Source organism: Centruroides vittatus, unplaced genomic scaffold (assembly GCF_030686945.1).
Source record: "Centruroides vittatus isolate TY-2023 unplaced genomic scaffold, ASM3068694v2 contig_166, whole genome shotgun sequence".
NCBI lineage: Eukaryota > Metazoa > Arthropoda > Arachnida > Scorpiones > Buthidae > Centruroides > Centruroides vittatus.
The window spans coordinates 1,522,035-1,549,258 of record NW_027121006.1 but is presented as its reverse complement, the minus strand read 5'-3'; the positions used below and the strand labels follow the sequence as shown (position 1 = coordinate 1,549,258).

The 27,224-nt window shown below is 27.4% G+C and overlaps 1 protein-coding gene across 1 annotated transcript; it reads left to right on the top strand.

Annotated features, from left to right (window-relative positions):
- Positions 1-13,079: 13,079 nt before the first annotated feature.
- LOC136968961 (opsin-5-like) lies at positions 13,080-18,684 on the top strand. The gene is made up of 7 exons (XM_067263037.1): positions 13,080-13,194; positions 13,682-13,867; positions 15,604-15,702; positions 15,773-15,982; positions 16,053-16,201; positions 18,232-18,429; positions 18,529-18,684. The coding sequence occupies exons 1-7, from the start codon at positions 13,107-13,109 to the stop codon at positions 18,682-18,684; spliced, it is 1,086 nt and encodes a 361-aa protein (XP_067119138.1). The 5' UTR covers positions 13,080-13,106.
- The last annotated feature ends 8,540 nt before the right edge of the window (positions 18,685-27,224 follow it).

Genomic DNA, 27,224 nt, shown 5'->3' with positions numbered 1-27,224 from the left:
GACTATAAAGAGTCAATGTCGCGGCAGGAAATTCGAGTCTGCTCTGGGATGTATGATAAAATAACCGATAGACTTGGTTGTCGAGGAGAGGTTCACCCAGGGACGTTACGCTATTCCTACAGTTCGTTAGCAGCATCAACTATACATCGAATTCGTCTGAAACGTCAGTCAACGCATCAAAGCCCAAAGCGAGACTGGACCCAGCGCTCTGTTTGTTTGGCATCGGAAGATAACTACCAGCCATCAACCATCTAAATCGTCGCAAGGTGTCTTTTTGATGAACTTAATCAGCGGTTACTTTTAATTGAACCTTCAGAACTTTATCTAATGTTACTGGCGCACCAAGTCGGTCGCCAACGTGTACACATTCTATGTTTTAAAACTTCACTAATGTGTTTAATTTTTCTTAGATGTGACTTTGATAGTTGTAGAAGACAATAAAATATAAACAGGAAAAAATTTTCAAAAAACATCATTATCACATGCTTTAGAGAATATTTAACAAATATTTAACACAATTGTTTGAGATTGTTTAACAATAAACTGCTTTTATTAACATTTAATCGTTTCCAGTGAACAAGTCTCGGTTTTTAACATTTATTTATAATTTTTCTGAATAGTTGCTATCTTTATTGTTTTATTCAAATATCAAGAAAATCACATTCCTCTTGTATTGTTTACACAATAGATTAATTTACGAAAATTTTTCAAGTTGAATTTTTCTGATAATTCTAAACAGTACTTACTTTCTTCTCTTTTATTTCGTATTTTAATAAAATCGTTGATTTCATTACACTACAATAAGAGAGCACTTAATTAATAAGTGCTAAAACACCCTAAATATTGGAAGTGTCTCAAGTGTCCTTTCGCAATTGGCTGCAACATGCTAATGAGTGCGTGAACAATGTGCACCTAAAACCAAAGACGAGGTGTATGTATTGCTGTTTCTTTTTTTTACAAGTTTGAAACAAATAACAACTTTATTTATAAATTTTTTTTGATATTTTCCTTCATAAGATATCGTCCCCTTCAGATCTCGATTTGTCTATAGCTCAAAGTGTAGTACGAATAAAACATTATATTATGATCTATTTAAATATAAATATAATGTTGTAATTTACACCAACGTATATTTACTGAAGAGGGGTTGGAACAAAGTAGACCAACCCGAAATGCATATGATGTAATTCTAAATAAAATCAATTTGAGATTACCATATTGCTGTGAGATTAGTCTACCAAAAGTTTTTGGATTACAGAGACTAAATTCGTAATAATATCGTAATAATATTATATTATGAAACTATTTAATTTTGTTATATCAATTCATGTTTATTCAAAAGCTTATTAGAGGATGTGTTAGCCCTTCAAGTAATGAATAAGTACATATTCAAATGACGAATTTCGGCACTGGCAACCACATATAAATTTATAAAATAGTGTCTATAAAATAAAAAATTCACTGAAGTTAAAAACGTTAATAAATTAGTAAATGCTTTATTTTCTCATTATTTCATTTTAACAATGCAAAGGTATAACAGAGCCCTTCTTCATCCATCAATAGAATATCTCTTTCCGTGCACTTATTTATTGTCACATTATCGCAATACCATGCTCAATTGTTTGGATCTCGATTCACAATTTTATTGATTTTAATAGTGTAAAAAATATCCCTAAATAACAGAAAAAGAATGATGTACAGGGATATCCCTGTACATCATCCTTTTTCTGTTAAAAAATCTATCTAACTCTGTTCTGGAGAAGATTTTTCAATTGAAATAAAGTGACTGGCGGTTTAAACCAAAAATCCCTTTATGGTTAATCGGGATCTCTGGCTCCTAAGTCTGACTTATGTGGACTTATGTATACAGTGTCATTTTTTTTCTAACTGCTTTCTATTATGTTGAGTCATTGCCTATCAACCTGATACCTAGCATCCATAAAAAAAACAAAAAAAAACAAATTTTACTTAAGAGAAATCATGTAATAAATAAAAAATATATGCGAAAATATATCTTTATCATTAAATTTCTCTATGAAAATAAAATAAAGTATTGAAATTAAACACCAGGTATCAAAAGAATTCTTTCAGAAGAATTTATACCCATTCTTTTAAAACAGTTGTCATAATTCAAAATATAATTTAAGTTAATTCAACATTTCAATAATAAATTTAATAATTAATATATTAAAACACTGTGATACGTAATATATACACATATATCTTTACATATATTACGGAAATTTATAAGTTTTTAAAAAAAATCCAAGGGGGAATGTCTAATGATCACAGTTGTAAAACGTTGAATGTACAGAACATTAATAACAGGTAACTAAATATATAGTCTATCTATAAACATTAAGAGAAACATCATGATGAAAGCTGTACATGTCTGTTATAAACATATAATCATAAATGTGCTTTTACTGGCTTTACATAATGGAAAAGCCGTTTAATAATAATTCATTTTCTGTGCTATACTAAAATGTATTTTATACAGTGTGGCAAAAAATAAGAAAAATACATACTAAATCAAAAAATAACTTACCCCCGGATTCATAAATTGCCCCTGCAGAAATTAAAGCCATAAATGGATAGTTAATTATATTTTTATATATTACAAAAATAATTTTATCACTAATTAAAATTTTAGAAATAAAGTGCCGTGTTGACTAGCATTAAAATGACAACAATTTACAAAACTAAATTTAAAACTAGCAAAGTTTATCGCTTGACTTTTCCAAATGCCATCTGATATTTACATAAAGAATGGAACAGAACTCCTTTGTATAGATATTTTGTTAAAAACTTCGTTTAGATATTGAATGTAAAATATTGAAAATACTTGAAGAGATTTAAGAGAAAGCATTTGTAAGTTTTAAAATTAATTTTTTACTTTCCTGTTGTTACAAAATACAAACGGGTCAAAAACGTAATATTGTCAACATGCCTAACCGCAATGAATTTTATAACATCCACTTTGTGTCTTAAACAATGCAGTTTGTTAGATAAATGCGAAAAATAGCAAATGAATCAACCAGATCTTGGAGATAATAATCTTGTGTAATGGTTTCGATGTATATTTAATAATGTACTAACGATTTAACTTCAAAACCATAAGGTTCTGAACATCTTGTTACGTTCAATACTTTAGAGCACTTAATTGCTAGTGTAAGAGCAGCATATGTAATAGTGCTGAGAAGAAGAAGGGTTATTTTAGACTGCTGTATGAAAAATAAAAAAACAAATACTTTCCCAACTATTCCCTTAAGAAATAGTTGAGATGCTTGACTACAATCTAAACATTATCATCATTTGCAAAACATAGAATTTTTGAATTGAGAGAATTATTTTATTTACAGCAAGAAAGACAAGAAGAAACATCTGCTGTTAAACTGCCTTTTGAATTGTTAAAAATACAAATAATTTGAAGAGTTAAAAGGTATTAGGAAGCATCTTCAGACATTTGGAAGTTAATTTACAAGCTCGAAGCACAATCAGGTCATGTGTTTCTTGCAACGGATGTGTGATAGAACTCACAACTGTGCAGACATTACTCGAAGTGAAGCTCAAAAGCTATTCAAATATATTTTTCTAATGCTTTCTGAGAAAAAGTTCAGTAATTGGATTCAGCCAGTTCAGATTGAGCAAAACAATCAGAACATTGATGAGAAAAAAGTACATGCATTGAGAGTTGAAGAAAATATCAAGATGAAAACTTTACATGTTTGCTGTGCTCATAGAATTCTTCTCGTTTTGTAAATGTTTTCTTACTGGCTTTACATAATGGAAGACCTCATTTAATGAATTTAAATCTCATTATAAAACGAACATATAACCTACACCATTACCTAACAGTTCACACAAATAATCCGTGAGTAATACGCGCAAAAATGTTAAATAGTTTTTAAGCTTATTATACTTTAATCAAAAAGGTTTTATCAAATTTATAATCTGATTGCGCAGATTTTAAAAATAATTCAACTTTCAACTTCTAACTGTTTTTGCTCTGCGCTTATTAATGTTGTTATTATTATTATTATCAACACATCTCGATTACATATAGCCTATATAGATATTCTATAGTGTGGGAATAAATATGAAAAATTCATACAAAATAATAACTTACCATAGGATATGGAGGTACCTCCTATAGAAATTAAAATCATAATTGGATAGTTAATTATATTTTTATATATCACAAAAATAATCTTATTACAAAGTAAAATTTTAGAAATAAAATGCAACGTAGATTAGCATTTTCGCTTGAATTTTCCAAGTGTCATCTGATATTTACATAAAGAGTGGAACAGAACTCCTTTGTAAAACAATTTTACTTTCCCTTACGATTGATATATATAAAACAAGTGTAAGTATTGAAGTAGTGTTAAATTTGACCCTCAGAGATTTTTGAAAATCTCCACGTTTTGAAACCTCTTGAATCCAAAAAGTCCAAAGAAAAGATAAAATAATTTTGTTGATGTGTGTGTGTGTGTGGGTGTTGGCGTCTATTTAGTTAAATATCTCAGCATAGGGTCAAGGTTAAGAAACAAAGTTTGGCACTTTAGCTTGTGCATAAGGGGCATTGATGCTATTAAAGTTTGATGGTGAAAGCTCGAGAGGGGTGTCGTGTGTCATATCTCGAGTGTGATCGGACCTAATGAAGATGTTATATGTTATTAGCATTTACAATTCTTTTATGAAACTGATCAACACCCTCGACATTAAGCTTTAAATCTCGTAACACATGGCATCACATACAATTTTATTTATTATATTGTAATTAAAAATATAAAAGTTATTTTTTAATAAAATCTCATAACGGTCGGGGAAGTTACGTAACTCGTGGCTAGAGTTTTTCGTAATTAGTAACAATATAAAATTTAATGTATCAACATGTTTTAAGAGACGTGACATTTCAACTTTGAACTTGTGTCATGCGGTTTTTAAATTTAAAAATTTTCATTTAAGAAACTCTTTATCCCAATTCGACGAAACTACCCTTTTTAAGCTGTTGTTATTATTTATTTTTCATCAAATATAATTGAAAATAGTCGGACTTCCTAATGGACCCCTTAGTCAAGTGTTCGAGCTGTGGGAAAGTCCAGCAAGAGTTCTGGCCAGTGTTTTATGTTCCAATTTTCTAGTTAGTGGCTGCTGCTCGGAGGTTTGACCATAAATAGAATAAATTATACTTACGGACTGCCCATTCTCCACAGCATTATTAATTCCTAAAAAATAAAAATTGTGATATTTATATATAATCACGAAAGTACATAAAAATTAACAAGTAAATAAACGATTTAAAATTATATGCGAATATTATGATAAGTAATGTTCACATATATCTCGTTTTATAGTATGTAAGTCTTCTTAGTTAAAAATTACTCTTATTGGCCGATTCACATTTTCCCTTTCTCTAGGCTTTACGAATGGTCACGATAAAGTATAATGATTTATAGCACGAACAGCTTAATTTATAATAATTTAAATATAAAATTTGCACCAATTTTCATCCAAACACTAGACAATACCTTACACAATGCTGTATTATACATTTCAGTTTTCTGTTGAGAATATAAAATTCCTTCATGATCCGTATGATCAATGTTGAATCGATATCATTTCAGGCATGTACTTTATTAAGTGGCATTTGTGTTCGTATCAAGTTCTGTTAGTAATGTGTTCAACAATTATTAAATAGTTGATAAGATATCGAAATTAAAGATGTTGTTTTTTAACTGTACAATTATTAATCAAATAAATGACTGTTCAACACATCTTTCTTTGGAACGTTGAAAAGTATTTATTATTTACCAATAAAATAGGCAAAATCCAGAAAGACAGAACAGTAGGAATTACACACATTATCATTGTCATATATCCGACTCATTACCTATAGAATTGTTATCCATACGCATACATAAAGTATTAAAGAAGATTTTACTTACCAATAAATCCAAACAGAAGGATCAAAGCAAATTTCATCTTTAACATTCGATCCATTTCCGAACAAACAATAAATTAAACTGATATATTATATTTCTGACGTTTTCATTTTATAGACTACGTGACTAGCTGACGTCAGAATATTAATATTTGTATAAATAACGACTGTTAACCAATAAAACTGTATTTCTCTTCTTCATGTTTACCAAAGAAATAATGTACTTTAATCCTTTTCTGAATCTAACCTTAACAATAATTGAATTTTGATTTTCCTTCAATAATTTCAATTTTAAAATTTTAAGATTTTAATTTTAATTTAATTTTAATTTTCAGAAAATTTTAATTTTAATTGGAGCTTCCATAAGTCTATAGTTTATACCGAACACTGGTACGTTCGAGCCTCACCAATGGGTTGTCTATGTAGAATTTCCTTGAAATGCCTACACTAAATGCAGCCCAGTTTTAAAAAATGGACATAAGTATAATAGGTCTAAATACTTTATTCAATATTTAAAATTGTTCTTTGAAATAAAACTAAAATGAATAATTTTACAAAATAAGATTTAAAGAGAAATACAGCGAATTTATTTGCGCGGAAATCTGTACTTTCTAAACAATAGGAATTCCATACTCGGTTTGTTCAGGTGGCAATATTCTGCAGAATTTTCAACATGGCAGACAGTAATTAACAATAACTAGTTGTTCGTATTAAAATATTTTTACAATTTTTAGAATTTAAATACTTACATATTAATTAAATACAGTCGAACCTTCCAAAGACGGACAATTTTTTTATGTTTTCATTGTTTAGAGGTTTGACTGTATATTCTTCGTTACGAATCTTCTATTTAGTTATTATAATGAAATGAAATTGTTCCCACACTATTTAATCTGACATAATGAGTATCAGATACGACTAGCGGTTAGTACAAGCCTGGATGGAACAAGAGGCCTTCAGGCCTCTCGTGCAAATTAATTATTAAAGGAATTGAAAGGGGAAAAAATATTACGTACAGCTCTTACTTTCTTGGGAGTTAAATTTTGGGATTTTATTTTTAAAAAACATGGAAGAAGCCACCTTAATTTGGTTTTTTTCTGTAGTATACTGAATAAACGGAGAGTAATCGAATTTAAATGCAAACAGTTCATAAAGTAGCAAACACAGGAAGTAGTCAAGTGAATAAACATTTTACATTCCTCTTTAACAAATAATGGCAGAATAATTTGAATTTTCTATTTTAGTTGAATTTTCAAGCGATTTCAATCAAGAAAGCGAGGTATTTTAAAAAATGCTTCCACGATACACTTCCTATTGTAATTTAATTGCTATTGTAATTTCATTGAAATGTAAAAAATATTAAAACATTGTGAAGCAATGTTTTAATATTTTTTACATTTCCCATTTTAATTTACGACGTAATTTAATATAAATACAGTTTAATAGTAGTAGTAATTATTCATGAACACTTTCCCAATCGTTTCAATTGAAAACAATTAACACGACTGAAAAAGTTAAATTTCTAATTAAAGATCAATAGTGTACATGATAACATATTCTTTGTAAATATAAGTTCATCACACATTTGCCTTTATTGGATTGTCATTTGAAAAATTTGTACACCTATAAATTCCCGCTGTCGTCTGTCCGGCTGTTTGTCTTTCCGTAATCTTGAGAACGAAACTAGTTAGATAAAAATCGAGACTAATTGTGGAAATTCTTGGGGCAGGAGTTCCCAAGAATTTCCACATAACTCTATTTTTTAAATTAAAAAAAAATTAAAAATTGCAACTCGCCATGTCACAATAAATAATCATCTCTTGAGCACCAAACACAAGACCGTGTTATGTATTAAACACTTGGCTTTTTTCCACCTTTATTAGTTGACTAATAAACTAATCAACTAGTCAACTAATAAAGGTGGAAAAAAGCCAAGTGTTTAATACATAACACGGTCTTGTGTTTGGTGCTCAACATACGATAAAACACGGTTTCAAGAACATTTAATCATTTCTTGTTATATATTTAATCCGGTATACACAGCAAACAGTTCTTTTTACAAAGACTCCTATAATTACTATACCATTACAAATATTAATATATTAAAATTATATATTAATTCAGTTATGGTTATTGAAAATAAATTTCTATTATTAAACACGTGGGAGTTACTATTTTGTGGTGATTTGGGAGAAAAATAATGACAGGTGTAATCTTAGATCATCAAAAGTGACACTATCCTTCTCCTCTCCCCCTCATAAGCAATCGTCAGATAGAAACGAATCCCTGTCTTCTAAATTTCTGACATAATACTTGAGCGGTTCCTTATATTGAATACTCAGGATCACCAGCAAATATCAATATATTAGTAGCGCGCTTGGCACTAGAAGCTAGTAACTGCTGTTGCCTGTACTTTATTACTTTTTCGGCTTTCTTATATCAGAAGGAAAGTACGATCCCCAAGATTTTTACATTTTTGGACTCGGGACCTCGAAACATCGATAAATGCAAAGAAATTCGAAAGTTTTTCTTCTGTATGTATGGATGTTAGTGTGGTCCAACTCTCCCCCCCCCCGAAGAAGTAAGATGTTGTGTGTGGGAGCACGCTTTTGTTCATCTTCTTTGAAGCTTAATAATTCCCGTGCTTTTTGTCGAAAATTTATAAAATTTTGCAAGGAAGTACTAGGGTACTAGGGTACTAAGTACTAGGGTGATTGATGCTATGAAATTTTGGTGATCAAAGGTAGAAGAGATAGAGAGATAAAGAGTGTCGAATGTATCTCGAGTAGGATCGGATTTAATGACGATTTTACTCGTACACTTTTTATAAAACTCATTCCTACTCTGAAAATTAAGCTTTTTGACATTTTATAATAATTTATAAATAAATAATATTTTATTATTAAAAGATTTTTAACAGGTAGCACCACCACACACGCCGCTTTAAGTGTTGTGAGAAAGTTATGATTACTTTAGAGCAATTGTTCGAGTTTTAAGTGTGATTTCTTTTTTACTTGACAGTCATTTTCGTAAATATATAAAATTATTCTAAATAATTTAAATTTCACTTTGTACTTTTTAGTTGCTTTTTCATTCTGAAATTTTCCTAAGATGGCACTTCCTTTCATCTGTTATTACTTTATTGAGCCTAGTCTTAAGTACTTTCAGTAATGAGGAAGTTTCTGTATCTAAGGATAACAAAAGGCGTGAACAACTGGAAACATCGAAAGTGATTTACATAAAACCTGTATCATGAGACTGGCATGAAAACACGAAGGAAGTGATAAAACCTTATTGTTTATTTTATCTAAAAATAAACAATAAAATTTGGCAAGTTGAAAAGCGAATGTGACAATAAGTAGGACTGACAGCGAAGTTGTTTGCACTGAATGAAGACGATAAAACTAAAACAACAATGTCAAAAGCTGCAAAGGCAAGTGGTGTTAAAAATAGAACCATTGAAGATTGTAGAAAGTGTTTGTATAATACAACAGAACAATGCAAAACACCTATTTTAACATACGAAATTTGGACTTAGAAATGAATAAAAATACATTTCCTGTAATGATAAAAAAACAGTACTTATTGAATAAACGAACTGAAGATCTTGCTTTGTTATTTCTTCATTTATTGTTGTTTGTTTTAAATTAAATTAAAGATAAATTTTCAGAGAAGAAAGCAAAGCTGAAAATTTAATAAAACTCTTTAAAAATAACTCCTGAAAACTTTATTTCAGTCCATTAAAAGTCATTAGAGAATCTGGAATTAATATCTGGATTTTAAAAAATTATCAGAAACTTTTCAAATGGTTTATTAGATAACATGCAGATAAAACAATTGATCACTTCTATCCATTGTCAAAAACTACCCTCGAAATTAATACTTGATTTTAAAAGTAAACATTGAAAAGCTCAATAACAAAATTTATATAAATAATTTATTGTGGAGGTGGCTTTATATTTAAATATTCTTTTAGTTAAGAAGAATTAAGAATTACTAGAAAACAAGCAATAAATTTTAAAATACGTGTAGACTGGAAAATTGTTATTAGAAATAATTGATGGTAGATTTAATAATGAATCATATAAACGATTGGCGTCATCTCCGATGAAATGTTTCTGTTAAATTAATTGTAATAAGTACAAAAACATGCGTTAATAACATCACTGTTAGCAGGAATATGCAATCAATACTAAGTACAGCTTTAACACACAAAACTATTTAATTTGATAAATATTCAACAGATGGCGCGACACGTCCGTTATTAAACGTCTCTATATAAAATTTCCTAATAAACGTTCTCACATTTTCTGTTTAAATCTGGCAACACTTAACGCATTGAGAGAAGGCGGAAAGTTACGTTCCTCCAATAATAATTCACGTTACGCGTGTAAGAATTTTTAATCGGCGCGTGCATTTATGCTGCTGCTTCGAATGTTCTTTTACCATTGAAGACTCTATACACACAGAAATTTTATTTATATTCTTTATAATTATTTAAATTTAATATATATAACACAGCACGAGAGAAAGGAAACAATAGAAAGAACAGAAGAAATAAAGTAAAACGTTAAATATGTCAATATCGAAACGTGTTAAGAAATTTGTGTGTGATTTTCCACCACAGAACTCGTTATCAATCGATTTAAATATTATAAACAAACGAAATTAAATTATAATATTTTATAATGTTTATTTAAAATAAGAAAATTTAATTATAATGAAATTATACTAAAGTTTTTACGATAAAACAACTTATAAGTATGGGAAGTAAACTAAAAAATTACCTGATTATCGATTTGTACTACTATACTCAATTTTCAGATATTGTGTGAATACTAAAATAACCATAACTTACTATTTTATAAATAAGTAAAATAATACAAATCGAAGTTCAGGCAATTTTGTATTTTACTTTCCACACTTAAATTTTCTTGTTTTAAATTGTAACTTTAAACGTGAATTTGCCGAATACTATAAATAATTCTTACTACAGCAGTTTTTCTTATTTGATTTGTGTTTATTTCCAGTGTTAATTGTAAATAAATAAACATTAAAAGCATTAATTTAATTTCCTGTATTTAATATAAACACAGGAAATTAAATTACATGGTTTAATGTTTAATATTTAATTTTATTAATAATGTATTATAATAACGAGTTCTATCGTGGAAAGCAGTAGAAATAAAAGACACACAAATTTCTTTATACGTTCTGTTATCTCTTCTGTTCTTCCTATTGTTTTTTTTTTTTTTTTACTTTCGTAGTGTGTTATATATATTAAATTTAAAATTTAGGAGTGTATATTAATTACTTTACAGCAACAAGGGCTGATTAAAAATTTTTACTTACGTAACGTGAATTATTATTGGAGGAACGTAACTTTTTATTCAGTCAATATTTTTAACCTCCTCTCAGTGGGTTAAATGTTGCCAGATTCAAACAGGAAATGTGAAAACGCTTATTAGGATATTTACTATTGAATATTTTTTTATTTTTAAAATGTTAATTAATTAAAATAATTTTTAATGGAAGAAAGATACGAATTTAATTCAAAACTCCATCGGTAAATAAATTAAATTAGCCCTTTATCACACGAATATGTTGTAAATATTAATTTATTAACCTAAACGAAAATTAGATTCTGCAGAAAATGTAATGCGAATTTACCTTATCGCATCTCTGATTATATAGGATTTCTAGTTATTAATTAATGTAATTAATTAACAGTTTCTTGGATTTTTTCTCTCGTGCTTCTTCTAGATTATAAAGAATATTATTCTTTCTGGTAGTTATTGTGTATTTTATAACGTTTTCCCACCTACACAAACCGAAAGTGAAGCCAATCAGTCAGAAATAATCCAAATCAGAAATAACTAGAATCTAAAACGATGCTGAAAAAAGACCTGACAAACTAGCCTTTCGGGTGATTTTAAAAAATGCTTACAATGCATTCATTTGAAGAACACCAGACATGTTGTATATGTGATATCTACGTTGTACAGTACGTAGTTAGTTAAGTAGCAGGCAGTATAATTAATATATTTATAATAACATAATCATTTTAATAGATTTTAAATCTAAATTCGTACCACTATGCCATCAACATCCTTTCCATCACTATTGGAGATAATGATTCTCATAAGAGATGGGGTCTTCAGAACAACACACCGGAAGTAGGGCGGTGTGTCTCTCAAGTGTCTCAAAAGTTTTGCACGCTGTAATACTGGTCGTCTGTTTTAAGACAAAATTGGGATTGTCTCTACGATACTTTGACAGCCAACAGTAGTTCATGCTTCTCTGTGGTGGCACTACAAACGATTTTGAGGTAATTAAAATACAATCGAACCAAACAGTAATCATTCACATTACCTGTATGTATGTGTATCCGAGTGCATAACTTTTTGTCATTAAATACGCACGTTAGCCCAAATTTTCATCCCCATAACCATGATCAAGTTAATATGCCTATAATAACTTTCTACGATAATCATTAACATATCATACATTTATCAATATCTTTATATAACTTGATTTATTGAGAATTTGTGAATAATCATCAAATGCTAGGTAATCCTCGATTAATTATATTCATTAGTTAAGTTCAATAATTTAATTTTGAACGTAATTTTATTCGTTAAATCAATATATTTTTAATTATTTTATAAGTCTTTTATAAATCTATTAATGTATATAATGCAAAAAAAAATAATAAAGGATAAATTAAAGATAATAATAAATAAATATTACGTGTTAGATGAAAATAAGAACGTCTAAGATTAGTACTTTGTAATGTTTTTTAATGGCAATAAATATTGGAAACAATTACTTTAAAAATACATTAAAATTTCTATTCCTTCTGGAATTTATCATTTGAATTAAATTTGATATTAAATCTGTCGTAAAAATCGAAAATGGTCAATAAAAATATAGAAATAAATCACTTTTAATGTTGTAAAACTTCACTTAATAAAATTAATTATAAAAAAAATATATTAATAATAATAAAATTGTTCACTTATCTAATAATCAATTAAGATAACAAAAATTAAATTTTTAAATTCAAATTCTCTGTTTTTCCTTGATAATTGCTGTAATTGTCGCTGTTACAATCAACAGATGTCACCATCCTGCGCCTGTAAAGCAGGCTTTCTGGAGAATGGATGAGTTTCGAGGGAAAGCGCGCATTCTGGATCACGTCGTTCCCATTTCTAACACCTTCATAGCCGCGTATTTAATTACAATAGGTAAGTTAATTGTTAAATAAATAGATAATAATTAAACACTTTATTATATTTTAAACTATTATATCAAGTTTTAAGTATATTTATCTTAAAAATTCAATCTATAAAAATAAACAATGTATCCAATACGTCTTTTGTAATTTTTAATATTTGAAAATGAATACTTTAATGAGTTTTATAAATAAAATTGTATGAATACGGATTTAATTTATATTATATATCTATATTTATACATAGAGACATTTTTTAAAGATTTTTAATGTTCAAATGTCGAATATAATCCTATTTATTAAACTGGGTGATATATATAATTCACTTTAAATATAATGAAATATTTCTTAAAATTTTTTTATGTTATTTATTTTTTACACGTTCTTTTATTTAACAATTTTAAAAAGTTCAAAGTTGAATTAAATTCAGAATAAAATCAATTACGTTCTTTATATATTTATATATCTGCATATAATCTAGTTTTGTTTAATATTTTCAGTTGGCGTTGCTCTTATCTCAAATGTTATTCTTCTGATGGTGTTAAAAAGGAAGAGAAAATTACGCTCTTTTCATTGGTGTGCAGCTGCACTTTCCATCTCTGATGTACTCTTCAACATTCTTCTTCATCCTATGTCCATTGCTACTTCTCTTGGTTTCGATCCCTCTATAATCTTCAATCATTACGGTATCTTAAAATTTAAGAGTTATTTTTTAAAAATAAATGTAAACTTAAAGCATTAATATTAAATAATGTAAAATTATCTATTTTATTTTCGGTTAATTTATCATTAATGTACTCGATTTTCCTAATTTCTACGTTATAACAGTTTCAGCCAATCAACGTTAAGACAGTCACATCTGTAACCAATCATTTTCAAAATATTTCGAAATCTTAAGAAAGTGTATCTAAAAACATCCGAAGAGAACTCTCTATTTTTATAAATTATTTAATTTTTAATTTATACGTCTACTTTCATCCATTTTTTATTCTGTTTAATATTTATTAATAGGATATTGATTTGTGTAATTGCTAAGGATTATCTTACTATCGGAATTAAGAGTGAATCACTTAAATAAAATTTCATTTACATTTGAAATGTATTTATCTTCCGAATGAATGTTTGAAGATACTATAAATTAAGAATAACTTTTGACTTTCTATAAAAACATTTTAAAGTAATTTATTTTATCATTTATTTTTTATATCTTAAGACTTTTTATTATTGATTTTTAATCTCGAGTAAATTGCAAATTTTATTTTTATTGAAAACTTTATCAATTAAATTACTTTTTCTTGTAGTTTTTATTATATCTTTACGTATAAATTAATAAAATATTTTATTGATTTTTAAAAATTTTATTAGTAGATTAAACATTTCTCTTTGTGTCTGAAGTTTAGATTAACATAAAAAATGTAGATCAAAGAATAGAATAACTTAATTTATTTAATTTCTAGATTATATTTTTTATTTTCAATCACTAAATTAATTTCAAGGTTATCTTCATTGCGAAAATTACTACCAGTTTTTCTAACGTTTTTAATGTAACGTCCTTTAAGTAATTGTACTAGAGATATTTTACTTCACGAATTGTTGCGCCTTGAAGAATAACAATTTACAATTCGATACATAAAAGCTATCAAGAATTTTTAAAATTTTAAAACAATTTTGAAAATTGTTCTAAAATTTTGCGTACAAAGACATTGAAAGTTCCAAAAAATGCACACGAAGACGTTGAAAGGTTCTACGTTTAACAATGAAAATTTTTCACTGTTAAATTTAGAACCTTCAACGTCTTTGTGTACATTTTCAATTACTAGCAAGCAAATTTCAATGAAACGGATGGAAGAAGACACGTGGGCGTTGAGACATGCTCTGATCTCTTTCAGCTGTTTTCTGTCTTACATTTTAAAACGTGTTAATACCATGTTTATCATAAATAATTTTATTGATTTACTTTTTTACAAATTTTATCACACTCTTCATTTTAACGTTTATTACATGTCTCCATTCATCCCTTTAATCTGAGATAGACCCTTCTAGTTCAGATCGACTCGTGTGTATTCTTTCACTGCGAGGACTGTGGTATGTTTGAAATTTTAATTTTCTTCTGCAAACAAAACATATATTTAGAATTCTTACCCTATATTTTATCTATACACTTGTGCAGTATGCATATCTCGAAGAATGCTAAAATGAGAGTATACACGAAGAGAGTTTTTACACACAGACAATTACGAGTAAAAATTTCAATATAGAGCTCCAGTTTCTGAGTGTTATGGTGCTTTAGTGCTAGTTATTGTTAAATTACACCCGTAAAAATAATACGAGTACTAACAGGAAGATTATACTGTTCAATAATGATTTTAAAATGTTATTATTATTACATCACAGAAGAATTCATGTTTATTTCATTTTTTAGGATGCATATATTTTGGCTTCGTAGCTTTAACGTTAGGATGCTACAACATGGCTATACACGCTTTACTGGCAATTATCCGTTACGTCAATATATGCCACCCCGAAAAAGGTAAATATGCACGTTAATTTACGCGAAAATTATAACAAACCTTCCTATTGTTTTCATTTCGTTTCAGTTTATTGGTTTAGAAAGAGGACAATGCTTTATATATTAATAACCGCTGCTGTATACTCCCTTTTATGGTCATCTGGACCATTTTTTGGTGTGGGGAGGTACGAAACGTTCGAAGTAGGCTGCACAATTGCATTCGATGATAACTCAGTACCGGGTAGAATATTCATCACTTGTGCTTTTATTTTTGTATTTTTTCTACCCTTAAGTAAGTAACTCTCCACTAAATCTTTACTGCTTCTTACGTAGATTTAATTATTATTATTTTTTTAATTTAGTGGTTATAATTACTTCTTATGGGAAAATAACAATTCAAGTGAAACGTCTGAGGAAAAAATTACTTTGTGTTGGCAATCTATCGATTGGAAAATATAGGAAAACTCAAGTACCTCTGAAAGTGACTTCTCCACAACTTAAGATGATAAAAGTAAGATTTTTATCTAAGAAAAATAATGTCGTTATCAACACCTTAAATTAAATATATATAAGTAATTATAATCTTATTAAATTCTTTAATTCGTTTAAATCTTTTCATCAGAATTTTATAATTAAATTATCAAATTTGATGCCTCAGTAAATTTATACAATTGTTTATTTATTTCATATTTTCAAATTAATTTCGAGCTGTAATTGGTATTCATTGTTCGTGGTTATTTTATAAAAATATAAAAATATAAAACAGCATTTTGACATTTTGCATGAAATTATTTAAAAATACGCTCAAAAATTTTTATAAACAATTACGTCACAATCGAATCTCATCATTGTTACGTAATAATTAAAAACTAGGGTAAATTTCGTGATTGATTTAAATCAGCGAATCACATTTCAGCATTTAACAATTCGCATCATAAATTAGTTAATTTCAAATTAAATCGTTACATAATTTACATAAAATTCGCTTTCAGTTTCGTTAATTTTAGGTAATTGTTATTATTATTATATAATTAATTTGTTTACAATTTTTTTAATTATTTAGTTAAGAAATTAACAAAATTGTATTAAAATTAAATTATAAAATTAAATAATTTTAAAATTAACGTTTATAATTAATTAAACAATTTTTAGAGATAATTTAACTTCTGTTCTTCGTTTAATCAAAGAATTTTTAGTATTTTCATGCCTATTTCCTGAAGAAATCGGTAAAGTTTAATCAATAAATTTATTTTTGGCTATAAGGATTCAAAAAAAAACATAAAATTTACAAAATTTAATGTATTTTAAGCATGATAATTGCATATTTTTCGAAACGTTTGAAGGTTAAAAAATTCGATTTAAACTTTACATTAGCATTTAAATGAGTTTTAAATACTTATTATTGAGACAGAAAATACGCAAATAGATAAAATTTAATGAAGATTTTAATGATATTGTTAAAATTTATCTAATTTAAATGCCTAAATAGCAATTACTGAACAATACATGCTAATTTTTAATACTTGCCCCTTCTCTTCACGCGATTTGCATTGATTATCCATTGTTCTTGATTGTTTAAACAATGTTTTAAAGTTAAAAAATTATTGTTACTTGCTTCTTACTTTATTCTAATTATCTCTGTTGAACAAATTTACTTAATTAATTTTCTAACTGATCAAGACAAAAAAAAATGCCAGTTTTAGTATTTCTAGAATGTCTAGTGTAAGAAATATAATATAAATTTTTAATATATTATTCTTTCAGAGAAATTGTTCCTTACATAATTAGCTTTTGTAGATTTAAATATTTATTTTTTAACGTTATTCAACTGGAATTTCTGATTTTTTTTTCTTGATTCTCTCACGTTTCATTAATTATTACAATTAAAAATCAATTCATACTTTCATTAATCTGAGATACAGTAGAAAATATAAGATTCCTGTTAAGACAGAACACTTTTCGCTACTTTTTAACTACAAAAATATATATTTTTAAGAGAAAAATGGCAAATTTTACGATATTTAACATTTATCTTTACAATTAGAAGAGCAGTAAATGTTAATTCCACCGATTTACATCAATAAAAACACCTCAACTCCCTACTGACACAGAAGAAGTTTACATTTCTATTTAAGAGTTATTTATCAGAGAATAAGCTAGTACTTTATTATAAAACTGAAATACAGTACTGGCTATATACTGTACTCTTCCCAATATAGGTCTGTATTGTAACACAGTACACGCCTGTAGAGAAGGCATCAGATAGGCCTAATTCTAGGCAAGTATCCAATACCGGAGTACCTCACAAAATGTATTGTTTAATATAAAGAACTTCAATGGAAGTAATATAAAGTATTTTGGGGGTAAGGCCATAATTTTAATTCGCCAGAATTCTCAACTCTTGCTGCTGTAACCTGATGTAATGGTGTAATTTTGTTATAAATCAAATTCGATGACATCGTGACACGAAAACATAATATTGAACTAATAAAGTCTTAAAATATATTTACTATTCATTGACATCTTGTAATCTATTTTCAGTTAACTGCTATAATAGCTGGGTGCTTTATCATCGCTTGGAGCCCCTATGCCGTAGTTTGTTTGTGGCAATCTTATATTGATAACTCCTTATCTCGTATATACATAATCGTAGCTGCTTTATTCTGCAAGAGTGCCACAGCTTACAATCCTTTTATATACATGTTTATGTCGAAAAGTATGCAGAAAGAAACGTCAAAGGTAAGTTTCTACGTGCACATTTTCCACAATTTTCAAAGAATTTATCACCAGTTAATGAAATTGTAAAAGCATATAGATGAAGTTTTTCACTTTTTACAGATGTTTTACGAGTTTATCAAAACCTGCTACCACCACGAAAGTGCTGTCACTGCATCCAAAAGCAGCAGAAAATCGTCATATGTTAGAACATCCCTTAAATCTTCTTGGATTTATTCAAAGTCATCACGATATTCTCAACAAACCTCACACGTATAAAACTCTACTATGAAAAGCAATACTATTACTACTATTACGAGTAACGATTACTTCATGAAGTACGTTGTGTACTGCATATGTCATGAATCTGAATATAAAGAGACTGTGTAAAACAAAATATTGTAAATTCACTCAAAACAATGTAAATTAGTTCATAAAATCTAAATTATTATTTATGTAAAAGAATATTTAATTATTTCGTGTGTTACGTTTAACTGACTATCCACAAATATGATATTCTCATTGGCCAAAATTCTTAATGAAAGAACTGTATTATTCAAAAGAATTTTGGCCAATGAGAATTTATATAGAGATTTCAGAAAGTCTACATTCTCAATGGAATAACATAAGTATCAAATGTTATTACTAATAATCACATTTAATATATATATATTACAGAATATAATAGCCCAGTTATAAAATAATAGATCACAAAGCCATAAAAAAATTCTTTATTGTAGTCTAAAATAAAATAAATATTTTAAAGAAAATACACTAGAATAAATTTTATATTAATATAAATCGAGTAATATTAGTTTAAACGATATTGTTTACGAATTTAATATTGTAATTTAAACATTAATCTTTTAAAATTAGATAGCATGAATTAATCTTGTATTTTTCTTAAAATGTCGTATTTTCTTTCCTTAGTTCTGTTTTCACCATACAAACTACCCTTTTTTTCCTACAAGCACCGCCTTTTACTCTTCTCACCATACACATTACATTAAATGTCCCCTGAAACTACGTCAATCTTACTATTAACTTACCTGAAACCACATAAATTACAAAAGATTTTGTTCTTTCAAAGAATTTAATTAAATTTAAATTTTAAAATTAATGTAAAATTTAAATTACAATTCTATTATTAAAAAATTGCATTATAATTAGAAATAAAAAGACAAATTTAAAATTACTAGTGAATAAAGCATAAATTTTCTCATTTGCATAAAGAATTAAACGTACGGTACATATGTATAAAAAATTAAAAACGTAATTATAATTTCAATTAGAATCCATTAATCTTTAAAATTTTATCTCTTATAAGCAGAAACTCAATTAAATTGTCAAAAATAATTAAGTAAATATTACCAAAGTCATAAATTAATCACACATATAATATTTTTTTTTCTAAATTATTTAATTGCGCTTTAAATTCTACTTTATTGTTTTAATAAATATTAAATTTACGAGATACAAAATGCTATTTAAACAATCAATAGAAAATTAATGGTTATTTTTGTTAATAGATGGCGCCACTGGTATTGTTATCGTCTCTTCTTTGTTAACGGTTTAATATGGTAATTATAGCCTTTTTCTTATCGCTTTAGCTTTGCGATTGCTATAAAGATATACATTGCAGTGATGTCACAATTAAACGTGATGACTGTTTGATTTCGTAATAATTAGATTGATTACTGTTTACTTTAAGATTTAAAAAAGGTTGCGTGACATAATAATAGACGTTTTAATTGTGTAATAATCGAATACATAATCGCTCAATTTAGAATGATAACCGGTTATAAAAATGTAGTGTAACAAGTACTGATAACAATCACGTAATTATCACTTCATAAAGGAAAACAGTTGTAATTGCTAGTTGTACTCTATTATACATAAGAATTGTTTGACCGGTGTTTAATGAGAAACATGATAAAATTATTAAACAGAAGGATACGATTGCTTAAATGTAAAAGTGACCTTGTGGTAGACAGACGGGATAGTAAAATGACGTTTCATTTTCATTTATTATTATTATCAATTTCATATTAAACAATAATTATTTTCATTATTGTTAATTATAGAGTGATTCAAAAGTTTTCATACATAGGCAAAAAGTTCATCACTTTCCGGCTGTTATATAGCCTATATAACACAGGGAAAGTATGGCGATCTGACAAAAAATGACCCCCAAGATTTTTACGTTTTTGGACTTAAAACACCTTGAAACGTCGAGAAATACAGAATTCGAAGGTTATTTCCTGTATGGATGTTAGTGTATGTGGTGGGGCACAACTCTGTTTACCCTGTTTGAAGCTTAACTGCTGTACTTTTTGTCGAAAATTTCTGAAATTTTGCAGGGATGTTTGTTTATTACAGGAATCGATGCTATTAAATTTTGGTGGTTAAAGATCAAAGGGTGGAAAGATAATGGGGATCGTGTTTATCTCTAGTAGGGTCGGACTTAATGACGATTTTACTCGTTTACGTTTACTCGTATTGGCATTTACAATTTTTGTAAAACCCATCCCTACCCTCAAAATTAAGTTTTTTCCATTTTATTTTTAATAATAAAATATGTTAACAGAAGGAGCCACCAAAATTTGAAATGTTTCCGGGAAAGTTAAGCAACTCGTTGCTGGTTTAATTTATTATGTAGTCACTTTTAAACCCCCCAAAAAAAACCTATGTAGGTATTATTTAATTATGTGCATGTATAAATTCATGTTAATAACAATGGATGTTATGTGCATACACACAAACACACACTCTATAGGCCTAATAGTCTCAGTAGTACGTTATCCTATGGGGAAAATGGCGATTGTCTGGGGTTAAAACCAATATTTTATAATAAAATATTTTCCAGAAGAAATACGTCTGAATTCAACACTGTATATGGGGTTTTCTAATTCAAATTTTCTTCAACCCCACGAAGCTATAACGCTCCACTGATTAGTCTCGAAATACCACAGAAAGTAAACTGTAATTACAGTATAAATATAATTGTAAGATCTTATTAATTATTTTTATTTTAATTCTCAAAAGATTTAAAATTTCATTATTCGAAATGAAAATGTCAAGTTTTATTATCAAAACAAACTATTTCGCGAAAATCGATCTTAATTTCTTTCAGGCGCATCGCTTCTCGTCGTATTCCGAACATCATGGAAGAAGTGATGATGTAAACACGCTAGTAATTATTTTACTTTCAGTCATTTCAAGGATATCTTCTGAGATTTGTAACTCGACTTGTGTAACACGTGTTTATTTTTTTAATTTTCAATTAATAAAACATTAGAACTGTGTAGCTATATTTTGTATCATGAATAATTAATGTGTCTATTAACTACACATCAATAAATTATAAAATGGAGTTAAATTACTGTAAATTTCTAATAGCCTACATTGCAATTACCAAAATATTCCCAGAATTCATTTATTTCCTTCTTTAAAATGGCTTTATTTTATCGTTACCAATTAAAACTTTATTTTCAATTAAGTTCAATTAAACTTTTATGCTTTACTTTCATGTAAATCATAAATGTTAGATTTATAACTGCTCTATAATGTATTTTATAGATATATTCTACATCTTTAATGTTCATCCTTAAAAACAGTGCCTATAAAATTTTAAAATGAAATATTCTCTTAATGTAAAGAAATAAAAACTGATCTTTAACATTTTATATTAATGTTAATGTTATATTAAGTATATAAAAAGAAATATCACCCACACTAATTTTATTTTTAACTGTATTCAATATACGTGACTTTTATGTTCTTAACACTTACGAATAAATTGTAAGACATCATTAATTATTTATATTTTAACTGTCGGAAGATTCAAAGTTTCATTATTCGAAATGAGAATGTCAACTTTTATTATCAAAACAAAATACTCGGCAAATATCGATATTAATTCCTTTCTGGCCCGTCGCTTCGCCTCGCATCATGAAAGAAATCACGGTGCAGACACTCTACTCATTATTTTACTTTTACGTTTTTTTAAACATTAACTATTTATTTTACTATCCTATTAAAGTATTAATGAAAGTGTTTTATTATTTCATCTGTATTTACAAAATTGAAGTATAACTTCTTTATACATCATTGGAAAGTATGTAATTAGCAATTTGAATGAAACATATCTAATATTTCTAAACCTAATTTTAAAATATTAATAAAGCATTTTTCTGCATTTCATAACTTTTATCAAAATACCAAATGTAAAAAATTAAAATGGAAAACTAATCGAAAATACTTTTAAATATTTTACAATTACATATATAAAAGTTTTATAAACCTCTAAAAGTATGTCTATATACAGTATGTATTTTTAGACATAACTATATATATATATATATAATATATATATATATATATATACACTATATACACTTATAAAATTTAAAATATCTGTAGAATTATAAAATTATAAAAATGATAATGTACTTTAAGTAATATATTTTATAAATCGATAAACACATTTTTAAAAATTATTCTACGACCCTCTTACTTTAATGTATTTTTCTATACAGTACTATAACTAGCTGTTCCTGTGTCCTGTACAAAATTTTATTTTTAGTCCATCTTTTCGAAAAAAATAAGAAAGAAACCCGATAGAAATGGTTGGTTTATTTTACTTTTCCTGCTGTTATGTATACATAACAAAAAAGTATCAAATTTGACCCTCCGTGTTTTTTACAAACCTCTACGTTTTAAGACCCCTGAACCCAAAAATAATTTTGAAAAATAAAGGAAAAAATTCAGCGGATACGTATGTGTGTTTATAAGGGTCATAGGTGCTATTTAATTGATAATTAAATATCGAGGGGTGAGGAGATAGAGAAGTTCGTGTTTAACATCTCGATAGAAGTCGGGACTTATATAGCAGATGAAATGTATGGCAATCGGTCACAAACTCACTCCCTCTTAAGATTTTTACATTTTCTGGACTCGAAAGACCTTGAAACGTCGACAAATACAAAAAACAATGGGTTTTTTCTGTTTGTACGGGTGTTAATGTGTGTGAGGGGCATGATTTTGTTCACCCTGTTTGAAGCTTAATAACACCCTTTTATCGAAAATTTCTGAAATTTTGCAGAAAAGTTTGTGTATTAGGGGATTGATGGTATTAAATTCTGGTAATAAAAGATCGTCGGGGTGAAGAAATAGAGGGGGTCGTGTATCGTTTCTCGAGTAGGATGGAACTTAATGATGATTTTATTCGTTATTAGATTTACAATTTTTTTATAAAATCCATCCCTACCCTCAAAATTAAGTTTTTTGTCATTTTATAATAATTAAAAATAATAAAAAATAACAGATGTCGCCACCAAAATTTTAAACGTTGCCGGGAAATTAAGCAACTCGTTGCTGGTTTTTTCTGTTATAGAGACTGGAGGGGAATTATGTAAAGGGCTCCAAACGTGGTTTGACAGGGATAACTTCTACGTAGGATTTAATGATATTGTTTTCTAAATGGGTCCCTGGTGACCAAAATTAGACGTAATTCTTACTTTGCTTAACCAGGCTGACGCTACTTTTATCTAATAAAATAGTTTTATATTGGCTATAACTTATAAATAATGTTTTAAATTAAAATTTTATAAACAATAAAATTTGTATGAAAGTTTTTACATTATTACAAAGTTGTAATTCATTTGTATATTCCATTTTCTTATTTTCTCCGTTATAATACATAAAAACTTAACATATTTTATTTCTAGATATATTAACTAATAAGAAAATTCTAATCTTGTAAAGTGTTAATTAAAGAATCAATGTAATGCTAAAACTTTAATTGAAAAATTTGATACTGTCGTATTTGAATAGTAATGGAGAAAAACACATGATGCAGCCTTGTCAAACTATATTTAACTTTTTACTTTTAAATTACTTTGCAGGAAGAGTATTTTATGTAATTAATTTATCAAGATTAAGTTCAGAAAATGTGATATTTTTTTAAAAATAAAAAGAAACTATTAGTTTAAAAAGTTATTATTAGAGGAGTAGTAGAAAACAGCAATCCTTATTAAAATATTAACTCCAAAATGATAACAGTAAACAATGCAGTAGTTTCGAAACTATGAATAAGAAAACAAATGGCACAAAGAAATAATAGTTTCAAGTAAATAAATATAAGGAAATACAGAATTAGAGTGTAATTTCAAATAAGAGTTGGCAACTTTCCCGGTAAAATTTGTTTGTGGCGCCATCTGTTACGATATTTTATTTTAAAAATCATTTTATATTATTTATCATTATAAAATGGCATATAGTTTAATTTTCCTGATACAGAAGAGTTTTATCAAAAAATAAAAATGCCAATAACGCGTCAAAACTTCACGAAGTCCGACCCCAGTCGAGGTATAACACTTTCGCCCCTTTTTTCTCTTTACCCCTTGATCTTCAGTCATCAAAATTTAATTAATCCCCTAATTAATTTCCCAGAAAGTTTCAACAAAAGGAACAGGAGTTATTAAGCTTTAAAGAATGTATACCAAATTATTACTCCATACACACTAATATATCCCTAAGGTTTTTTGCATTTCTTGACGTTTCAAGGCCCTACGATTCTAAAAATGTAGATTTTGGGGGTCATTTTTTGACCGATTGCCCAGTTAAACCCGCATATAATAGCCAGGAAGGTAATATTTGACAATTAAAAGTATCATTAATTTTAATAGTGAATTAAGGAGTAGTTTATTCGTCTCAGAAAACTTATTTAAAATTTAGTCTCATGCTCGGGATTTATGACAAAAATACCCTCAAAAAACTTCTCAAAAATTGAAGAAAAAATAGATGTTTGAATATATCTTTACCAATACAAAATTTTAATTAAAATATCTTCTGATTTAAGAAGTCATTAAACAAAATGAAAAATATAAGGATAAAATTTGCATAAAAGTTTTTTACTTTCCGGATTAAAACTTTTTCAATTTAAAAAAATAATATTAATGTTTCACAATTTATCATCAGTTAAATACTAAATTTTCGTATTAAAAACTAGAACACTCGAAATAAAAAAAAGCAAACAAAGAGATAAATTTTCATATCTACCTTAATTACGATTCGATTTTTTAGTGATATTTTTTAATCTTTTATATGGAAAATAAATAATAAAACTGCAGCTGGTGTTATCAATCACTAATTGAAAAAAAATTCAAACCTGCCTAAACCGAAGTTGCACTGTCCCGAATGTTTTTCCGCTTTGGCAGGTTCCCGTTTTGAACTGGTTTATTTAACGTAGGAAATCACTCCGTTCCGAAGCATTTTCTTCCCGTTTAGGCAGGTTCCGTTATGGACAAGTTTTACTGTATTTGTTTTCGAATATTTGATTTAATTTGCCTGAATTGTTTCTTGTGATGTGATGTTTATATATAGAGTTGGTTCTATCTTTATTGAAGCTCGATTAAATTTTGTGTACTCTGTTTTATGTGGTTTCTATCACAAGAAATTTCTATTTCTATCTCAGATAAAGAAAACAAAAATAAAATAAAAAATAAAGAAAGCGATTTATTTGGAGAAGGAAATTGAGTGTCGCTTCTATTGTTAGTTGTTTTGAGTAAGTTTCGTTTATGACAGGCATAAAACTGATAAGTTAAAATTATTAAAAAGAAAATTAAATTATTTCTAAAAATAAAAGTTTATACAATTAAACATACCGTGTTTAAAATTATTACAATTGTATTTAAGACAATGAGAAATACATTAAGACAGTGAAATATGTTACAGGTTAACTACTGGCATAAACAAGTTTTAACTGGTAGCATTAATAAGGTCTTCATATAGAATAGAATAATCTATTACAATTTATATAATAAAAATCAATAAAATGTTATCAAACAATTATTGTAATTTGAAATACTGTAAATTATGTCGATTTGTCAAAAATTTACGAGTACGGTAAAACCTGCGTAAACCGGTACCAAATATTTTGGCAGGTTTCCGTTTTATTCAAGTTACGTCTTGGACAGGTTTGTTTTATTTACAAAATTATACCTTTATCCGCGTGTAAATTTACAAATTCTTAACATAAAAGTATAGATTAAAATTATAAACTTAATCTATAACATAGTAAACACTCTTCTATATACAGCTTACATTGCATCTTGATACGCCCAGGGTGGAAGGAATGTCTACTTTATTTACTCAATTTAAAATATTGCATATTACACATCATTTAAAGTTTTATTTGTTCACTTATAATACGACCTATTACAACCATAATACGAGTATAATAAAGTTAAAAAGTAATTATAGATCGTTGTAGTCTTTTAGTAAAAATTCCATCGTTAGGTAACAATATAAAACTTACTTTTATTGTGTCACCAGTAATATAATTCGGATACAACAAGAAACAAAGCGAGTAAGCTACAGTACTTTACGATCGATGTTAGATTTATTTGAAAAAAATATGTATTTTATATTATCCAATAATCCTATCTACAGATCTGGGTGATTTATTTCTGGATCAAAAAAAAAATTAAATTGCAAATTATACTTAATTCTTAATTTAATTATATCAATTATGAGGCTAATAATGTTATAAAACAAAATTTAGCTTGTGTAATGTACTATTTAATCTCAAATTGTAAATTCAATGTATTAAATTATATTATTTAAATCACTTTTATTTTTTTAAGAATATTAATAAATAAAATTTTAATTTGTATTGAAATTATAAATTAAAAAATTAAACACGTTTAATTTTCTATTACAATTATTACGCAAGAAAAAAAAACTACCATGTAACAAAGGAAGTTACTCAAAGATACCGCACTTCTTGGAAGTTTTCCAAGTTCCTCCTATTTGAG

Bases quoted from the DNA above. Each gene is read 5' to 3' on its own strand.
- LOC136968961 (XM_067263037.1), top strand. From the start codon at position 13,107: ATGGATGAGTTTCGAGGGAAAGCGCGCATTCTGGATCACGTCGTTCCC. The intron at 15,983-16,052 runs GTAAGTAACTCT...TTTTTAATTTAG, and splicing joins TGTATTTTTTCTACCCTTAA to TGGTTATAATTACTTCTTAT. The intron at 16,202-18,231 runs GTAAGATTTTTA...ATCTATTTTCAG, and splicing joins CACAACTTAAGATGATAAAA to TTAACTGCTATAATAGCTGG.